This window comes from Littorina saxatilis, linkage group LG16 (genome assembly GCF_037325665.1).
Source record: "Littorina saxatilis isolate snail1 linkage group LG16, US_GU_Lsax_2.0, whole genome shotgun sequence".
In the NCBI taxonomy this organism is placed as follows: Eukaryota; Metazoa; Mollusca; class Gastropoda; order Littorinimorpha; family Littorinidae; genus Littorina; species Littorina saxatilis.
In genome coordinates, this window is record NC_090260.1 from 16,914,716 (window position 1) to 16,931,330 (window position 16,615).

At 43.1% G+C, this 16,615-nt stretch overlaps 1 protein-coding gene across 3 annotated transcripts; it reads right to left on the reverse strand.

Annotated features, from left to right (window-relative positions):
• Positions 1 to 255: 255 nt before the first annotated feature.
• LOC138950498 (uncharacterized) lies at positions 256 to 16,557 on the reverse strand. 3 transcript variants are annotated; one of them, XR_011450692.1, is made up of 8 exons: positions 16,253 to 16,557; positions 15,692 to 15,731; positions 13,287 to 13,403; positions 12,514 to 12,645; positions 10,070 to 10,211; positions 9,685 to 9,822; positions 9,052 to 9,197; positions 256 to 3,964 (listed from the first exon to the last, which is right to left on the reverse strand). XR_011450692.1 is itself a non-coding variant. In XM_070322210.1 (7 exons), exons 3-7 carry the CDS (start codon positions 13,393 to 13,395, stop codon positions 3,759 to 3,761), a joined length of 735 nt encoding a protein of 244 aa, XP_070178311.1. In that variant the 5' UTR covers positions 13,396 to 13,403; positions 15,692 to 15,731; positions 16,253 to 16,535; the 3' UTR covers positions 256 to 3,758. The 3 variants fall into 3 exon arrangements, 2 of the variants coding, with proteins under 2 accessions (XP_070178311.1, XP_070178312.1); XM_070322210.1 differs by lacking the exon at positions 9,685 to 9,822 and having other exon boundaries at positions 16,253 to 16,535; XM_070322211.1 differs by lacking the exons at positions 9,685 to 9,822; positions 16,253 to 16,557 and having other exon boundaries at positions 15,692 to 15,942.
• Between the last annotated feature and the right edge of the window lie 58 nt (positions 16,558 to 16,615).

Genomic DNA, 16,615 nt, shown 5'->3' on the forward strand with positions numbered 1-16,615 from the left:
GTCTAACCAATGGCTAAAAGCCATTTAGCCACAGGCATATTAATGCATTCGGCCTTGGACTAAACATTCGTTTTGGTGGTAGAGGGCCTCACCACTATTAAAAAAAAAAGAAAAAAGGTCATGCATTCTGTACAGTATTCAACATTCAACAGAACATTCATTCGTCCATTGGCTAATCCGCAATTTGTAGCATTATTTGTGAAGTCTGTAACGCTCCTATTATAGACATGGATGCAAACACTCAAGACAAATGGATCAAGTTTAGTCAGCCAATTTTATTTAAATCAATGTTAACTGACAAAACACTTTTTGTGAGCAAAACACCGAATGAACTACAACAGCAAATTTAATTTGAAACATTAACCAAGCACATTTATAAAAAATGATGAAACTAAAATAACAAATAATCAGCATATTTTACATAAAACGAGCCTAATTTTCACCAAATTGTAATATCTCCACAAGTCATGGGCCAAAATTTACAACAGACATGAGATTATTCAGTAATCCCTTTGGTGAAAATGGTCCATGGAATTCAAACAGTATACGAAAAGTAGTGACATTCCTTCTGGTAATTTGTCTTGGAAGAAAACAAAAGCATATACTGCATAAAAGTATATATGTACATGCCTCAGGTATTCAGGACTCAAGAATACTTATTCCTCAGCCCATAAATAGGGTGATACACCATAACATTAACAAACAGAAATTCATATGAAAATATTCGGCACACAGGCATACTTGATACTGGGTTAGTCTTTCTTTCTTTATTTATTTGGTGTTTAACGTCGTTTTCAACCACGAAGGTTATATCGCGACGAGGGAAAGGGGGAGATGGGATAGGGGAAAGGGGGGAGATGGGATAGAGCCACTTGTTAAGTGTTTCTTGTTCACAAAAGCACTAATCAAAAAAATTGCTCCAGGAGCTTGCAACGTAGTACAATATATGACCTTACTGGGAGAATGCAAGTTTCCAGTACAAAGGACTAAACATTTCTTACATACTGCTTGACTAAAATCTTTACAAACATTGACTATATTCTATACAAGAACCACTCAACAAGGGTTAAAGGAGAAACAGAATCCGTTAGTCGCCTCATACGACATGCGGGGTGCAGAGAAATAAGGATGTGGAAAAGAAGACTTTTGGTAAGTGAAATAAAGGTGATGGATCCAGTCAGGTAGAAATAAGACAACAAGAAAAGAATTGGAAAACTGCAGGGAATAGTAGGGAGAGTTTTCTTGGAAGGAAATATAGGTGAAAGGACTGGTAAGGCAGAAATAAGACAAAAGAAGAGAAGAAACAGAACCGTTAGTCGCCTCTTACGACATGCAGGGTAGCATCGGGTAAATTCTTTCTAGTCCCAACCAATATGGGACTCCCCCTAACCCACGGGGGGTACTGGGTTAGTCACATGTGCATGCATATCTGACACTTCTTCATGAATTTCACATGCATGTCCGCTGCATTTGTTCCCCAATCATCCGCATATTCACATACCTTTTTAACATACGATAACTATATATACGCTCTTGCAAAAAATATGAACGTGTGATCAATAAAACAAATGTTGTCATGTAATAAACTGACATAGTTTTCCTGGACAAAACGTATTACAATACCATCAACTTAACCAAATACAACTTCTTTTTGTGTTTTTGGCTTTCAAATAAAAAATGGACAGTTTTCTAACATGTGCAGCTGCGCAGGGTTCTGTGACTGTACAATTGTGTTGACAATCGAAACATACATGTTATCCTGTATTATTTTGCTGCAATCAACTCTGCACGCAAATCTTCATACGCTAGGCATACAAATACAAAATGCACATCACTTTCAATACATGTTTTACAAAAAGGACAGAAAAATGCCGTAGTTAATTTAGTTTTATCATGGCTGTGCTTATTTGGCTCTGTAACTGCTAATCCCATTCGAAAACTTGCAAGGGTCTTGCGGCTGGACCAATTTTGACATTGCAATCAATTAACCATTGCCTACATGTTTGAACAAATACAGGGATTGACTGAACTCCTGGGTTTTCCCATACAAATCCAAATCTATACAAACCCAGGTGAACATTGGTGGCCCAATTTGTTTAATCCTTTTCATCCAACTTCAAGAGCATATTATACGCTTTTCTTGGTATCCTGTTTTCATTCATTATTGTTATTTTCAACCAATATTGTAACACACACATATAGCAATTTAAAAACATTGACTATCTTCCAGTGTCTCCAAAAACCATATCATTCGGAGTACACTCCTGTTTGTGACCAAGTGTAACCATGCTATAGCCTGGTTGATAGTACTAATTATCATTCCAGACGTATCCCTCAATATCTTAGAAAGTCTTCCAAGTTCGGGGAGTCTGCAACTTATCAATGTGTCTTCTTGAGAACAGTCTTTCCCCATACTTTAAAGGCTGACATAGTCCTATTTAATAATTTTAATTACTTCCAGGGCTTTTCCCATCGTTGCGGGGATGTATAAATTAAGCTTCCTGCAAAGTTTTAGGTTTGAAGTCCTTACCAATTACGAGAAATAATTAATTCTTTATAAAGTTTATTGCTATGTTTAGCAACAGTTCTCCAGGACTTAGGCTATTTTTAGACTGTCAACACAGACAGTGCAGCTTCGTCAATCCCCGCGTGAAGGAAATCGCTCACCTTTCTTTCTTAATTTGGTGTTTAACGTCGTTTTCAACCACGAAGGGTTATTTCGCGACGGGGAAAGGGGGAAGATGGGATAGAGCCACTTGTCAATTGTTTCTTGTTCACAAAAGCACTAATCAAAAATTTGCTCCAAGGGCTTGCAACGTAGTACAATATATTACCTAACTGGGAGAATTCAAGTTTCCAGTACAAAGGACTTAACATTTCTTACATACTGCTTGACTAAATTCTGTACAAAAATTGACTATATAATATTCTATACAAGAAACACTTAACAAGGGTAAAAGGAGAAACAAAATCCGTTAGTCGCCTCTTACGACATGGGGAGCATCGGGTAAATTCTTCCCCCTAACCCGCGGGGGGTAATCGCTCACCTTCCACGTGCAAAACGTAGTGATATTGACACGCCAGATTAGCGCGGTAGTGTATTGTGCTAAGCAGGAAAGCGAGCTTTTCTGTATTTTTGTTAACTTCGCAATTTCCGGAAAACATCCACTTTCACTTTGAGACTGTTCCGTTTACATTCGACACTATCAACACCACTTTGCAATACTGCAATAATTTTTTCTGTGTTCGAAAGCTACAGCCAATCTTTATTATATCCCCTTAGGTACAGTTTTATAACATTATTGGCACATGTAAACAATAGGAATTAATTAATGAACGCTACGTAAAGGGCAGCCTTTAAGAGAAGCGAATCTGAAAATGTCATCGTCTTTCATTTTTCCAATTACCTTTTCAAAAAACTGTTTTAAAAAAAAGTCGGTTTATGAAATAGGGACCCACTTTGTTTACTACTGTTTCTAGCAGAAAAGTGTCAAATGAGGGTTCTCAGAAGTTTTCAAGGCTGGAACCTTTTTGTGCACTTTCGTCAATTTTGTGTGTATATTAGTTCACACACCAAAGCGTGTGAAAAAGTTTCCGACTTGCCGAAACACACAGCCCAAGGACAGATAACTCTAGTTACTGACGAGTTGCAGTTTCAAGATGGTGACGACTCGTGGATCCAAGGTAAGCTTGTCGGCGAAGCAAGTTTCTTTTTTCACTGCCAAAATCTGAGCTACCTCTGGCTCTTCTTTGTGAACTCATTCAAGGTGGGTAGACATTTTTACATTGACTTGTTGGCAAAAAATACAACAATGTTTTTTGCATTTATCTCCCCCCCCACCTGACAGTGCCTCTTTGAGTAGAGCAGGAAACTGAACACTTGAATGGTCACTTGAATGGTCACTTGAATGGTCACTTGAAAGGACTTGCTTTGGCTGGCAAAGAGATGATCGGCATCCTGAATCTGCAGAATACAACATCCCACAAAGGTTAGGGTAAGAGTGTGAGACAATATAATCTTACTCACAACAATTGGACAGGAAGAATTATATTCAATAATGCAGTTGTTGCAAGCAAAGTTTGAGTGACATAGAGGGAAAAAACAGAGAGAGAAAGAGAGAGTGAGAGTATATTGCGAAGGTGATGGACACATTAATCATTAAAAAAAACACACACACACACACACACACACACAACATTATTTATTAGTATATAGACCTTGGGAAATAGAGACACAGAGGAAATTAGACCTCAGGGAACAGAGATCTGGGGGATGACTAACCTGAGGAACAGACCTGGAGGAACACAGACCTGAAGAACACACCAGGGGGAACACAGACCTGGGGAACAGACCTGGGGAAACACAGACCTGAGGAACAGACCTGGTGGAACACAGACCTGAGAAACATAACTGGAGGAACACAGACCTGGGGGATCACAGACCTGGGGGAACACATACCTTGGGGAGCAGACCTGGGGGAACACAGACCTGAGAAACAGATCTTGTGGAACACAGACATAGGGAAACAGACCTGGGGAACACAGACCTGAGAAACAGACCTGGGGGAACAGACCTGGGGAAACACAGACTTGGGGGAACACAGACCTGAGGAACAAACCTGGGGGAACACAGACTTGGGAGAACACAGACCTGAGGAACAGACCTGGGAGAACACAGACCTGGGGAAACACAGACTTGGGGAAACACAGACCTGCGGGAACACAGACCTGGGGGAACACAGACCTGAGGAACAGACCTGGGGGAACACAGACTTGAGGAACACACCTGGGGAAACACAGACTTGGGGGAACACAGACCTGAGGAACAGACCTGGGGAAACACAGACCTGAGGAACAGACCTGGGGGAACACAGACCTGCCTACCCCCAAAATTACAAGGTGTAATGAGTCAAGCCAAAAAGAGTAATCTGTTGGAAGAGAGTGTATTCAGGTTCCATTCGGCAATCATTTCGCACATTGTCACTAAGTCTTCTGCTCGGATAATTTCTCCTTCCAGTTTTGTTACTGTATCACTCAACTTCCTGATAAAGAAACAGGTAATTTGAACGTCTATGAGCTCTCTGTACTGCATCCTTGTGATCATTTGTCCCGATGTGCTATCAGGGCCTAGTATTGGAAAAAGTGAGTTCAGCTTACAAAGGCGGGGGTCTGGCCCCTGGTGGGGGAAAAAAAAGAAGAAATATAAATATATATAGTGGTGAAATAGAAAAAAACTCATAGAAAATTTGAAAAATAAATTGAGATTTTTTTACCTAAAATGACCCCCCCCCCCCCCCCAAGAAGATTGAGCAACTAAATTATGCCTTCACCAACAAGCAAAACACAGACAGAAAACAAGAAAACTGACAATCTTGTGTTATTTGGCCTGAAAGTGCCATTCCCACTTCCAGGAATACCTAGATTCTTTGTCACTGAATGGCTGACCACGTTCAACAATGTCGCTTCGAGACATTATTTCAAGTCTAGAGCCACAAAACACCGGCACAAAGCATGGTCGCGCGATGCCACAGGAAGTGCGTGCTCAAGCAAACTGTCAAACCGATTGAGAATTGAACCGAACAGCGCACAAAACGAAAGCTGGGACTGTTTGGGTTTACCGTTTGGGAATAACAGGTTTTTGCATTTCGGAGTACACCAAATCGAGTTCCGCGTACTGGAGATGTTATTTCGGCGTAAAGTAAGCCGAACAGCTTACAATGCTAGGCCCTGGCTATGCACAGTCATATTTTCCAATGTGTGCACACGAAAAGTCACAGTGGCAAAGGGAACACAAGACGTGCTTTGGTCCTTTTGATTAAGGTCCTAGGCATGGCCACGATTTCATTTAGCTAGCTGCCTTTGTATTTCTGTTGAATGCCCGAGTTGCCCAGTAGAGTCCATGCAGCACTGTATGCTGATGACCTTGTTCTCTGGTGCACTGAGGAGCATGCAACAACTGCGACCTACAGGATGCAACTTGCCCTCGAGAAAGTTGCAGCTTGGACAGACAACTGGTGTGTAACCATCAACAGAGACAAGACAACAGCTACTCTCTTCACACTCTCCGCCAAAGTACAACCTAGAAGACTGACGTTGGGTGACACGCCACTGAAGTTCGAAGACCAGCAAACTTACCTCGGAGTCACATATGACAAACGCATGACATGGCAACATCACATCATGAATGCGGAAGCAAAAGCCAGAAGAAAACTGAACATCATGAGGAAACTGGCAGGATCACAATGGGGCGCAAACGAAAAGATCCTCAAGACAGTGTACCAGGGGACCGTACGACCTCACCTTGAGTACGGATCTAGCTCTTGGATGACAGCAGCCAAGACGCACCTTCAAACCCTAGAGATAGTCCAAAATCAAGCGATGAGAATCATCACAGGCGCTATGAAGACAACCCCAATAGACAAGATGCAACAGGTGACCGGCATACCTCCACTCAACAAGAGAAGAGAATGCAAAGCGATGGTACAAGACATCAAGTACCAGTGCATTCCAGACCACCAAATGAATGCAAGGATGAAGCAGCTCTCTTCTGGCAGGCTAAAGAGATCAAGCTTTGCAACTGAGACACGGGCCCTGAAGAGAGAACACCAAGCAAAGATGCCTGAACTGCTTCACCCATCACACTTCTCCCTTGAAGAACCACCCTGGAAAAACAACCTTGAAAACGTGTCCATCCAGACCACAGTTCCTCATCTCACAACAAAAGATGAACAGAGCGATGTGCAGAAGAAAGCCAGGTGACACTTGCCATGCTCGACGAAATATACCCCCAAGAAGCATGGATGCGGGTCTTTACAGATGGGTCCGCCACAGATGCCGTCAAGAGAGGAGGAGCTGGTGTCTACATCCAACACCCCAGTGGAGAGTGGCAAGCAGAGGCTATACCAACTGGCCTCCATTGCACCAACTACAGAGCAGAGGTAGAAGCGCTTATCCACGCAGCCAATACCATCAGCAGCAAGGTCAATCCCGACACCCAAGTTGTCTTCCTGACTGATGCCTTGTCTGTGCTGCAAGCAGTCAACAACAACAAACTGCCTCAGCTTACAACGACACTTCATAACATCACTTGTCTGAAGACTGTATTCGACAAGCGCTTAGAACTGTACCCACGGAATACGCGCTATATAAGCTTCATATTGATTGATATTGCAGTGGGTCCCCTAACACTGCGGGATAGAGGGGAACGAACAAGCGGATAAAATGGCCAAACTGGGTGCGGAGGACGAACAAGAAGAAAACCCAGTGAGCTCCACAGAGATGAAAACCGTCATAAAGTCTCTGCTTAAACCCCCCCCCCCCCCCCCAACGCACGACAGCAACCACCAACTGTCAAGACCTGAACAGGTAGTCATTTTTCGCCTGAGAACAGGGCACAACAGAATGCAACAACACCTGCACAAAAAACTGCGAGCCGTGCCCTCCCCCATGTGTCCCTGTGAAGACGCAGAGCAGGATGCAGCCCACATCCTGCAGGACTGCAGGAATCTCCAGCCCCTGAGGAGAGAGATCTGGACCAGGCCGGTGCCCCTTCATGAGAAGCTGCATGGACCTGTGGAGGCTCTTCATAAGACCACCAGCTTCATTACCAGAGCTGGACTCCACGTTTAGCATTGGCGAACGACAAGAAGAAGAAGACAGACCTGGGGAAACACAGACCTGGGGGGACACAGACCTGAGAAACAGACCTTGGGGAACACAGACATAGGGAAACAGACCTGGGGGAACAGACCTGGGGAAACACAGACTTGGGGGAACACAGACCTGAGGAACAAACCTGGGGGAACACAGACTTGGGAGAACACAGACCTGAGGAACAGACCTGGGGGAACACAGACTTGGGGGAACACAGACCTGAGGAAACACAGACCTGGGGAAACACAGACCTGGGGGAACAGACCCGAGGAACACAGACCTGGGGGAACACAGACCTGGGGGAACACAGACCTGAGGAACAGACCTGGGGGAACACAGACTTGAGGAACAGGCCTGGGGAAACACAGACTTGGGGAAACACAGACTTGGGGGAACACAGACCTGAGGAAACACAGACCTGAGGAACAGACCTGGGGGAACACAGACCTGCCTACCCCCAAAATTACAAGGTGTAATGAGTCAAGCCAAAAAGAGTAATCTGTTGGAAGAAAGTGTAATCAGGTTCCATTCGGCAATCATTTTGCACATTGACACTAAGTCTTCTGCTCGGATAATTTCTCCCTCCAGTTTTGTTACTGTATCACTCAACTTCCTGATAAAGAAACAGGTAATTTGAACGTCTTTTTGTTTCTATGAGCTCTCTGTACTGCATCCTTGTGATAATCTGTCCCGATGTGCTATGCACAGTCATATTTTCCAATGTGTGCACACGAAAAGTCACTGTGGCAAAGGGAACACAAGACGTGCTTTGGTCCTTTTGATTAAGGTCCTAGGCATGGCCACGATTTCATTTAGCTGCCTTTGTATTTCTGTTGAATGGCTGTCTTCTTTCTCACAGCAATCCTTTTACCACCACTGTGACAAGCTTCCTCGTCAGATTCGTCTGTCTCGTGGGGACTCAGATTTTCCACGCGTCGCTAATTCATTGTAATGCGAACGGCAGCGTCTATCTTGTTTGTGGCTGAACAGACCGGAAATGACCGGATATTGCCTAAATGATCTCGCGCAGGCGCAAACTCAAGCTCTGCGAAAACAACTATACTGATCGGATTTACTTCGAGATAAGATGCAAAAAATCATACTTTTGGATTCTTAAAAATCGTACTTCCATTCTGGAAAGCATGGTGGCGTAGTTTGGGTTAACATTCGTAGTAAGTTACGCCCAAATCGTAAGGGTAGGCAGGTCTGGGAACACAGACCTGAGGAACAGACCTGGGGGAACACAGACCTGGGGGAACACAGACCTGGGGAAACACAGACCTGGGGGAACACAGACCTTAGAAACGGACCTGGAGAAACATAGACCTGGGGAAACACAGACCTGGGTAATGATGAAGCTGAATCCAGACACAAACAGACAATGAAGATAAGGCTAACCTAGATGGCGGTGGTGAGTATGAAGAATCGGTGAAGACTCGAACGGCCTCTTTACTCTCTTCCTCTTTCGACCTCGGCTTTCATGCCTCTCTGCTGACCCTTGGGCTATCCTGGTTTCATGGTCCTCTCTGGCACTGTGTGACACCCTGTTGAAAAACAAAAGGTTCAAGTAGTGGAGAGCCAGAACTGTCAATATTAATGCTGAGAGGAAAATTCAGCTGACAAGAATGCAAACAGACTAGATCCAAGTCATTCCAACATCATGGACAGCCTGGTTAAAGTATGAAACATGGTTTTGGAGGTGACCGCACATTAAAGTTTTAGGTTTCCCCGGTGTGCAGGGACAGCCAGACGGACGGACAGTCAGATGGACAGACAACCCGTCAGATAGACAGACAAATGGACAGACAGCCAGTCATATAGACAGACAGCAGACGGACAACCAGCCAGACGGACGGTCAGATGGACAGTCAGATGGACAGACAGCCAGACGGACAATCAAATTGAGGGACAGATGAAGGGATAACATGTAGGCAGTCATAGTCAGATGGAAACAAAGCAATATAGGCACTATCTAACATGTCAGAACAAAATCTAAACCAAGTCCTTGCTTTATCTTAAAATGATACAGACCCAGTTTTCTCCAAGTGTGAAAGGCAAGCATGGTTTACTCTTGGTCACAAACAAGAGCGTGAGCTTTCAGCCCAAGGTCACTATGGGAGCAGGTCTGTTTCCCCTGGTTAATGTTGTGCAGGGCTTTGTTTCCTGGGCCTGGAGGGAACATACACCCAGGGAATTTAGAACTAGGGAACTGAGACCAGAGAAAACATAATCATGGTGGAAAATATAAACCTCAGGGAACAGAGACCTGGGCAAACATATACCTGAAGGAACATAGACCTAAGAGAACATAGACTTGAAGGAACATAGACCTGGGGGAACATGGACCTGGGGAACATGGACATGGGTAATCGTGTAAGTGATCCCGGACAGAAAAGACAATGAAGATAAGACTAACCTAGATGGTGGTGGTGAGTATGAAGAATCGGATGAAGACTCGAACGGCCTCTTTTTTCTCCTTTCGTCCTCGGCTCTCACGCCTCTCTGCTGACGCTTTGGGTACCCTGGTTTGATGGTCCTCTCTGGCACTATGTGACAACCTGTTGAAAGAAAAGGTTCAAGTAGTGGAGATATAGAACTGTCAATATTAATGTTGAGGAAAATTCTGCTGACAAGAATGCAAACAGACTAGATCCAAGTCATTCCAACATCATGGACAGTCTGTTGAGGTATGAAATAAATTATAGTTTTGGAGGTGACCTCACGTTAAAGTTGTATTTTTCCCCGGCGTGCACGGACAGCCAGACGGACAACCTGATGGAGGGACAGATGAACGGATGACATTTAGGCAGTCATAGTCAGCTAGAAACAAAGCAATACGAGGGGGACTCATTATATTTTGGAACCTGGGCAAACTAATGAAGTCACTACTTTGCCTTTTTCATTACATCAAAGACCAGTTTGGGGAAAACTTGTGACAACAAAAATTACTTGATTCCGTGCAATAGTTTTCATTCTTATGAAACGCGCTTTTCGGTGACCTCGGCGATCAACCACAGTCGATCGACTGGGCAGTCGATCGACTGTCAGTCGGTTCACTGCTATCTTATGAAACTGGCCCCTGGGGCCCAGTCGATCGACTGTGGTTGATCGCCGGGTCACCGAAAAGCGCGTTTCATGAGCGAATCACCGTCACCCGCGGACAACCGCAGTCAACCAACTGTACAGTAATCCGAATGGCCAAGTCGAGGGCTAAATTTAGCAACATTACCACTTCCGTTTGCTCATTTGCACGTGGAAATGGCGATGGAAGAAAAAACTAGTCTCGGGCCGCTCAAAATAACAATGATCGAGACTTTCAGTAATTCCTTCGCGTGACGTCTAACCCTCTTACGCCATAATGTGACGTCTTCAAGACATAACCCTGACTTGTCTCCTGGATTACTGCGTCATGATAGATACATTTCGAAGAACAATCACAAGGTTTGGCTCACAATCCAAAAAAGTCAATCAATATGAGGCTTATGTCGCGCGTATTCCGTGGGTACAGTTCTAAGCGCAGGGATTTATTTTTAAAAAATTTTAAATTTTTATTTTATACAATTTATATTGCGCACATATTCAAGGCGCAGGGATTTATTTATGCCGTTTGAGATGGAATTGTTTTACACATCACATCACGCATTCATATCGGCCAGAGAAAACATAATCAAAGTGTGAGCATTGTCATTGTGTCATTGACTGTGCGGATAATTACATTTATTTTCGGTTTACCGCAGTAAGCCGAACACAGTGTTGGGGGGAGAGCATCACCGTGTTTGGCCGACTTCAGGTGAGATGACCCGCAGTCGGCCGACTGAAATTTTGTTTGTGAAACCCGATAATGTCGGATTACTGTGGTTCTCTCGGACAACTGCAGTTGATCGACTGTGTTTCTGGCTTATGAAACATAGACCTGGGCAAACATATATACCTGAAGGAACATAGACCCAAGGGAACACAGACCACAGGCGGAAGGTATCGTTCACTGGACCACTACTTTCATAGAAAGACTACAAGGTATGACACTCAGCTTCGAGTCTTGCTCCACTAACTTCAAAAAAAATTATGCAAATAATAATTGCCAATGTCGAGATTCTTTGTAACTTTACAAATGCCAGGATAAATGAATGTTCTAACTATCTGTACCTTTTATGTTTAGCTGCCTGTCCGCTGCACCGTATTTTGTGCGACCAAACGCGTCTGTCGCCGGCATATCACTTAGATCCCGTGGGAAAGCTGAACAGTTGTAGGTCCGAGGAGTTGGTAGTGCGATGCGCTCATTGGTTAATAACCGGATATTCGATGATTATTTTTGATTTGGCAAACGGTTCTTCACCAAAAACCTAACAAAAACCTAAAGTGAAACTCCCGTGGGTAGCTTCCCTTCGCTGCAATATTTACATATGTTTTAGACCAATGAGCACCCGTATGCATATTCGGTGCGGGATGCATGATTTCTTCCCAACTACAGGTAGCGGTTCGCAAACGAACATTCGTCAAAATGATGGTTAAAAACAACTTGCAGCAGACGGCAGCTGAAAATTAAAGATACATGTATGATGTAGTTAAAACAATCATTCAACTGTATTTATTTGACCTTACACAGACTGTTGGAAGAGGCAAACCGCCTTGAACACAAAAATTGTCCGCAGGAAGCGACTCCAAGAACACAGACGACTTGAAGCTGAGTGACATACCTTGTAGTCTTTCTATGAAAGTAGTGGTCCAGTGAACGATACCTTCCGCCTGTGCACAGACCTGGGCAAACATAGACCTGAAGGAACATGGACCTGGGGAACATGGACATGGGTTATCGTGTAAGTGATCCCGGACAGAAAAGACAATGAAGATAAGACTAACCTAGATTGTGGTGGTGAGTATGAAGAATCGGATGAAAACTCATACGGCCTCTTTTGTCCTGGGCTCTCATGCCTCTCTGCTGACGCTTTGAGTACCCTGGTTTGATTGTCCTCTCTGGCACTATGTGACAACCTGTTAAAAAACAAAAGGTTCAAGTAGTGGAGATATAGAACTGTCAATACTAATGCTGAGAGGAAAATTCAGCTGACAAGAATGCAAACAGACTAGATCCAAGTCATTCCAACATCATGGACAGTCTGTTGAGGTATGAAATATTTAGTTTTGGAGGTGACCTCACGTTAAAGTTGTATTTTTCCCCGGCGTGCACGGACAGCCAGACGGACAACCTGATGGAGGGACAGACAACCCCATCGTGCCCAGACATGTAGCCAGACGGACGGACAGTTAGATGGACAGACAGCCCGATGGACAACCGGATGGAGGGACAGATGAACGGATGACATTTAGGCAGTCATAGTCAGATGGAAACAAAACAATATAGGCACTATCTAACATGTCAGAACAAAATCTAAACCAAGTCCTTGCTTTATCTTAAAACGATGCAGACCAAGTTTTTTACAAGTGTGAAAGGCTAGCATGGTTACACTTGGTCACAAATAGGAGCGTGAGCCTTCAGCCCAAGGACACAATGAATGGGGGGAAATAAAGGACTCGAGGAATAGAGACCTGAAGGAACATACACCTGGGAAACGTAGACCTAGCTAATCATGGAGCTGATCCCATGTGCAAAAGACAATGAAAATGAGGCTAACCTAGAAGGTAGTGATGAGTATGAAGACTCGAACGTCCTCTTTTCCCTCCTCTTTTGCCTCTCTGCCGACGCTTTGGATACCCTGGTTTCATGGGTCTCTTTGGCACCATGTGACACCCTGTTGAAAAACAAAAGGTTCAAGTAGTGGAGAGCCAGAACTGTCAATATTAATGCTGAGAGGAAAATTCAGCTGACAAGAAATTGAAGAATGCAAACAGCCTAGATCCAACATCATGGTTGAGGTATGAACATAGTTTTGGAGGTGGCCTCACTTTAAACTAAAGATGCACTGAAGTAGTACGAAGGGAAAATTAACAGAGGTAGAATGAAGTTGCTTTTATATCAATCTGAAAATAATTTCACAAAAATGAGCATCGCCAATTTGTATTATTTTTATTTATCAAAAGTGAATGAGCACACCTGGAAATTTTGGACTTGGTGCTTGACATAAGACTTGACATCATAACAGTACTTGGTGGGCTACCGTAATGACTTAGAGTGTACCAAAAGAGACAATCGCGAGCACTTTGTAAGTCTTTATAAAAAAAAAAGTAAGCAAACTAGAAAACCATGCCCTGTTGTAAATGTTTCTTTTAGAGTTTAGACATTCAGATTCTGATGGCATCTGCTTTAAGTGTTTATTAATTCTCGTAACAGTGCATTCATGATTCAACGGGCAGTAGGTGAATTTTTTTCAAATATAAATGTGACTGTGAGTGATAGGCCTATGCCACAGATGGTACAGAATCTATGATTATGTTATCAAAACGTGTCTAAGCTGAATTCGCGAAATAAAGAGAAAAGCGCCAACTCTTGAGTAGAGAGGTAATAAAGTAATCGCTAATCGAGCGAAATGGCAATCCGTGGCGACTTACTTAGGAGTTGGGAAGACGCAAATCCTGTGTATCGTCAAGAATAAAGACTCGGTGTTATCAAGATGGGGAGAAGGATAGCGAAGCGAAAGTACGCAAAGAAAGGTGCCTGTACGAAGACCTCAACGATCATGTATGAGACAAGTTTAGCGATGCACGGCGAAGAAACATTCCTGTGAGCAGAAACATGATTCGGGAGAAAAGTCGTTATGCTTTCTATCGAGCAGGACATTCGGATTTTACTGGTTGCGCCACAATGTCAAATGTGCTTCACTCGGCGGGGAGCGAGCATTACGCCATGAGTAAATTTTCTTTGAAACTTGAGTTAAAGTTGTTCTGCTGTAATGTGTTTGGGTGTGTGTGTGTGTAGATAGGACTGTAAACTGCAACTGTGTGTTTGTGTGTGTACATTGACAGTACATAACAGTACATACATTGTACACTGCAACCAAATTCATGACCGCCCGGGCCAAAAACTCAAACAACCATTTTAAGACTCCCCCCCCCCCCCCTTTTTTACGACCTAATTTTCAAGGTTTTTCCAAAGTCGTAAATAGGGGGTTCTACTGTAGTATGAATTCGGTTTTCATGATCACACCAAAGCCTGATGAGACTCCACTAAATACAGTTGGTTGTTTACTAATTCCTTGCTTGCATCACTGCAATACAACTCATACTGGTATTCTTGAAGTTGAAGAACAGCAACAGGTCTTGCTTTATTTCACTATTATTTTCACAACTGCTGACTGAACAACATTCAGAATCGCAAAATTTGGCAGTCAAAGGAGACTTTCTTCACATTGACTGTGTGTAACTAAGCTAGAGTGTACTGAAAATGTGAAATGACGTCACAGTTCTAGAACAGTGAGAGCAAGAGGTAAGGTGATTTGTTTCGGCAGGTAAAAATGGTCATATATGTACGCAGCGATATCTTGTGCAAAATTAAGTTTTTTTTACTAAATAAACATTACCAGTATATTAATAAAGTGTACATAATTATCAAAATACTGTTGATTTAGACTTCAACTCTGTGCATCTTTAAAGTTATATTTTTCTCCGGCGTGCACGGACAGTAAGACGGACAGACAGCCAGATGAACAACCGAACGGAGGGACATAACATTTAAGCAGTCATAACGGTTAGGGTGGACAGGGGGTTAAGCCCTTTTAGTTTTCAGGGGTCGCTTTATTCTCCGGCCCCGCGAGGGTGTTTTGTTTCTGCCGCCCTATGTCCATACACCTGTATTTTCCCGTTTAATAACCCTATCATGAGTCATCCCTGAGGTCGCCTATAGTTGTGGACTGGGCGTTAAGCATCCAACAATTAACAAACCCAATCACACATTTCTGACAATGGAATGTTCACCCAATGACCCATGTAGTCTTTCTCATCATTTATAATATTAAATGCCAGGCTGGAGCTCTACAAAAATGAAATTTATTGGTTTGATTTGGTTACAGATCAACCCACAGATTTCCCACTCTCATGGACCAGCCAGGATGCACTGACATTGATTAATCGTGATCCTTCTCACCTTTGAATTACCCGTCATAATGGCTTGCTGAAGAAATCATCTGCAAATAAAATGCAAACAATTACACTTACAGCAATGATATACACATGCATGCGCATGCTGTCAATATTCAATTTTGTTGTGCATGTTTATCAATATTATGTGTTGCCCCGAGTGCTGTGTTAAACACTAACAGAATCTTCAAAAAGATGAAGGCGGGTGGAAACTAGAAGAACAGCCTGCGTCTATTAGAGATCGGATTGACAGCCGGTCTTTTCAAATCGTGTTTTCGGTAAGCTTAGCTAAGAAATGCCATATTATTATCACCATCCTCAAGTTACCTACTCATAAATTCAGCACTAAACGCACAAATAGCATGAAAGAAGAAAGTACAGGCATTTTTCTTGCGTGAAAAATAGATCAATACTATCTCCGCCGTTCGATCAGTCACTGCCTCATCCCAAGATAATATAGCCTACACAAAAACACTTATTCACAATAAATTAAAAAGAACAATGACAAAAACATACAGTTTCTGTTCCCTAATAATGAAACAATCATAAAATTAAGTTTCCCGCTTACCTTGGATCGACGAGGCGTCGCCATCTTGAAAATGCAACTCGTCAGTAACTAGAGTTATCTGTCCTTGGGCTGTGTGTTTCGGAAACTCAGAAACTTTTTCACACGCTTTGGTGTGTGAACTAATATACACACAAAGTTGACTAAAGTGCACAAAAAGGTTCCAGCCTTGAAAACTTCTGAGAATCTTCATTTGACACTTTCCTTCTAGAAACAGTAGTAAAAAAAGTGGGTCCCTATTTTTGGAACCGACTTTTTTTTTAAACCCAGTTGGACGCTTGTGTGTTAATGCAAGGAACCCAGTTATGTAGTTGTGAACACACACACACAAACACACACACACACACACACACACACACACACACA

Bases quoted from the DNA above. Each gene is read 5' to 3' on its own strand.
- LOC138950498 (XM_070322210.1), bottom strand. From the start codon at position 13,395: ATGGTGCCAAAGAGACCCATGAAACCAGGGTATCCAAAGCGTCGGCAG. The intron at 12,646-13,286 runs GTTAGCCTCATT...GTTTTTTAACAG, and splicing joins TACTCATCACTACCTTCTAG to GTTGTCACATAGTGCCAGAG. The intron at 9,198-10,069 runs GTTAGTCTTATC...GTTTTTCAACAG, and splicing joins TACTCACCACCACCATCTAG to GGTGTCACACAGTGCCAGAG.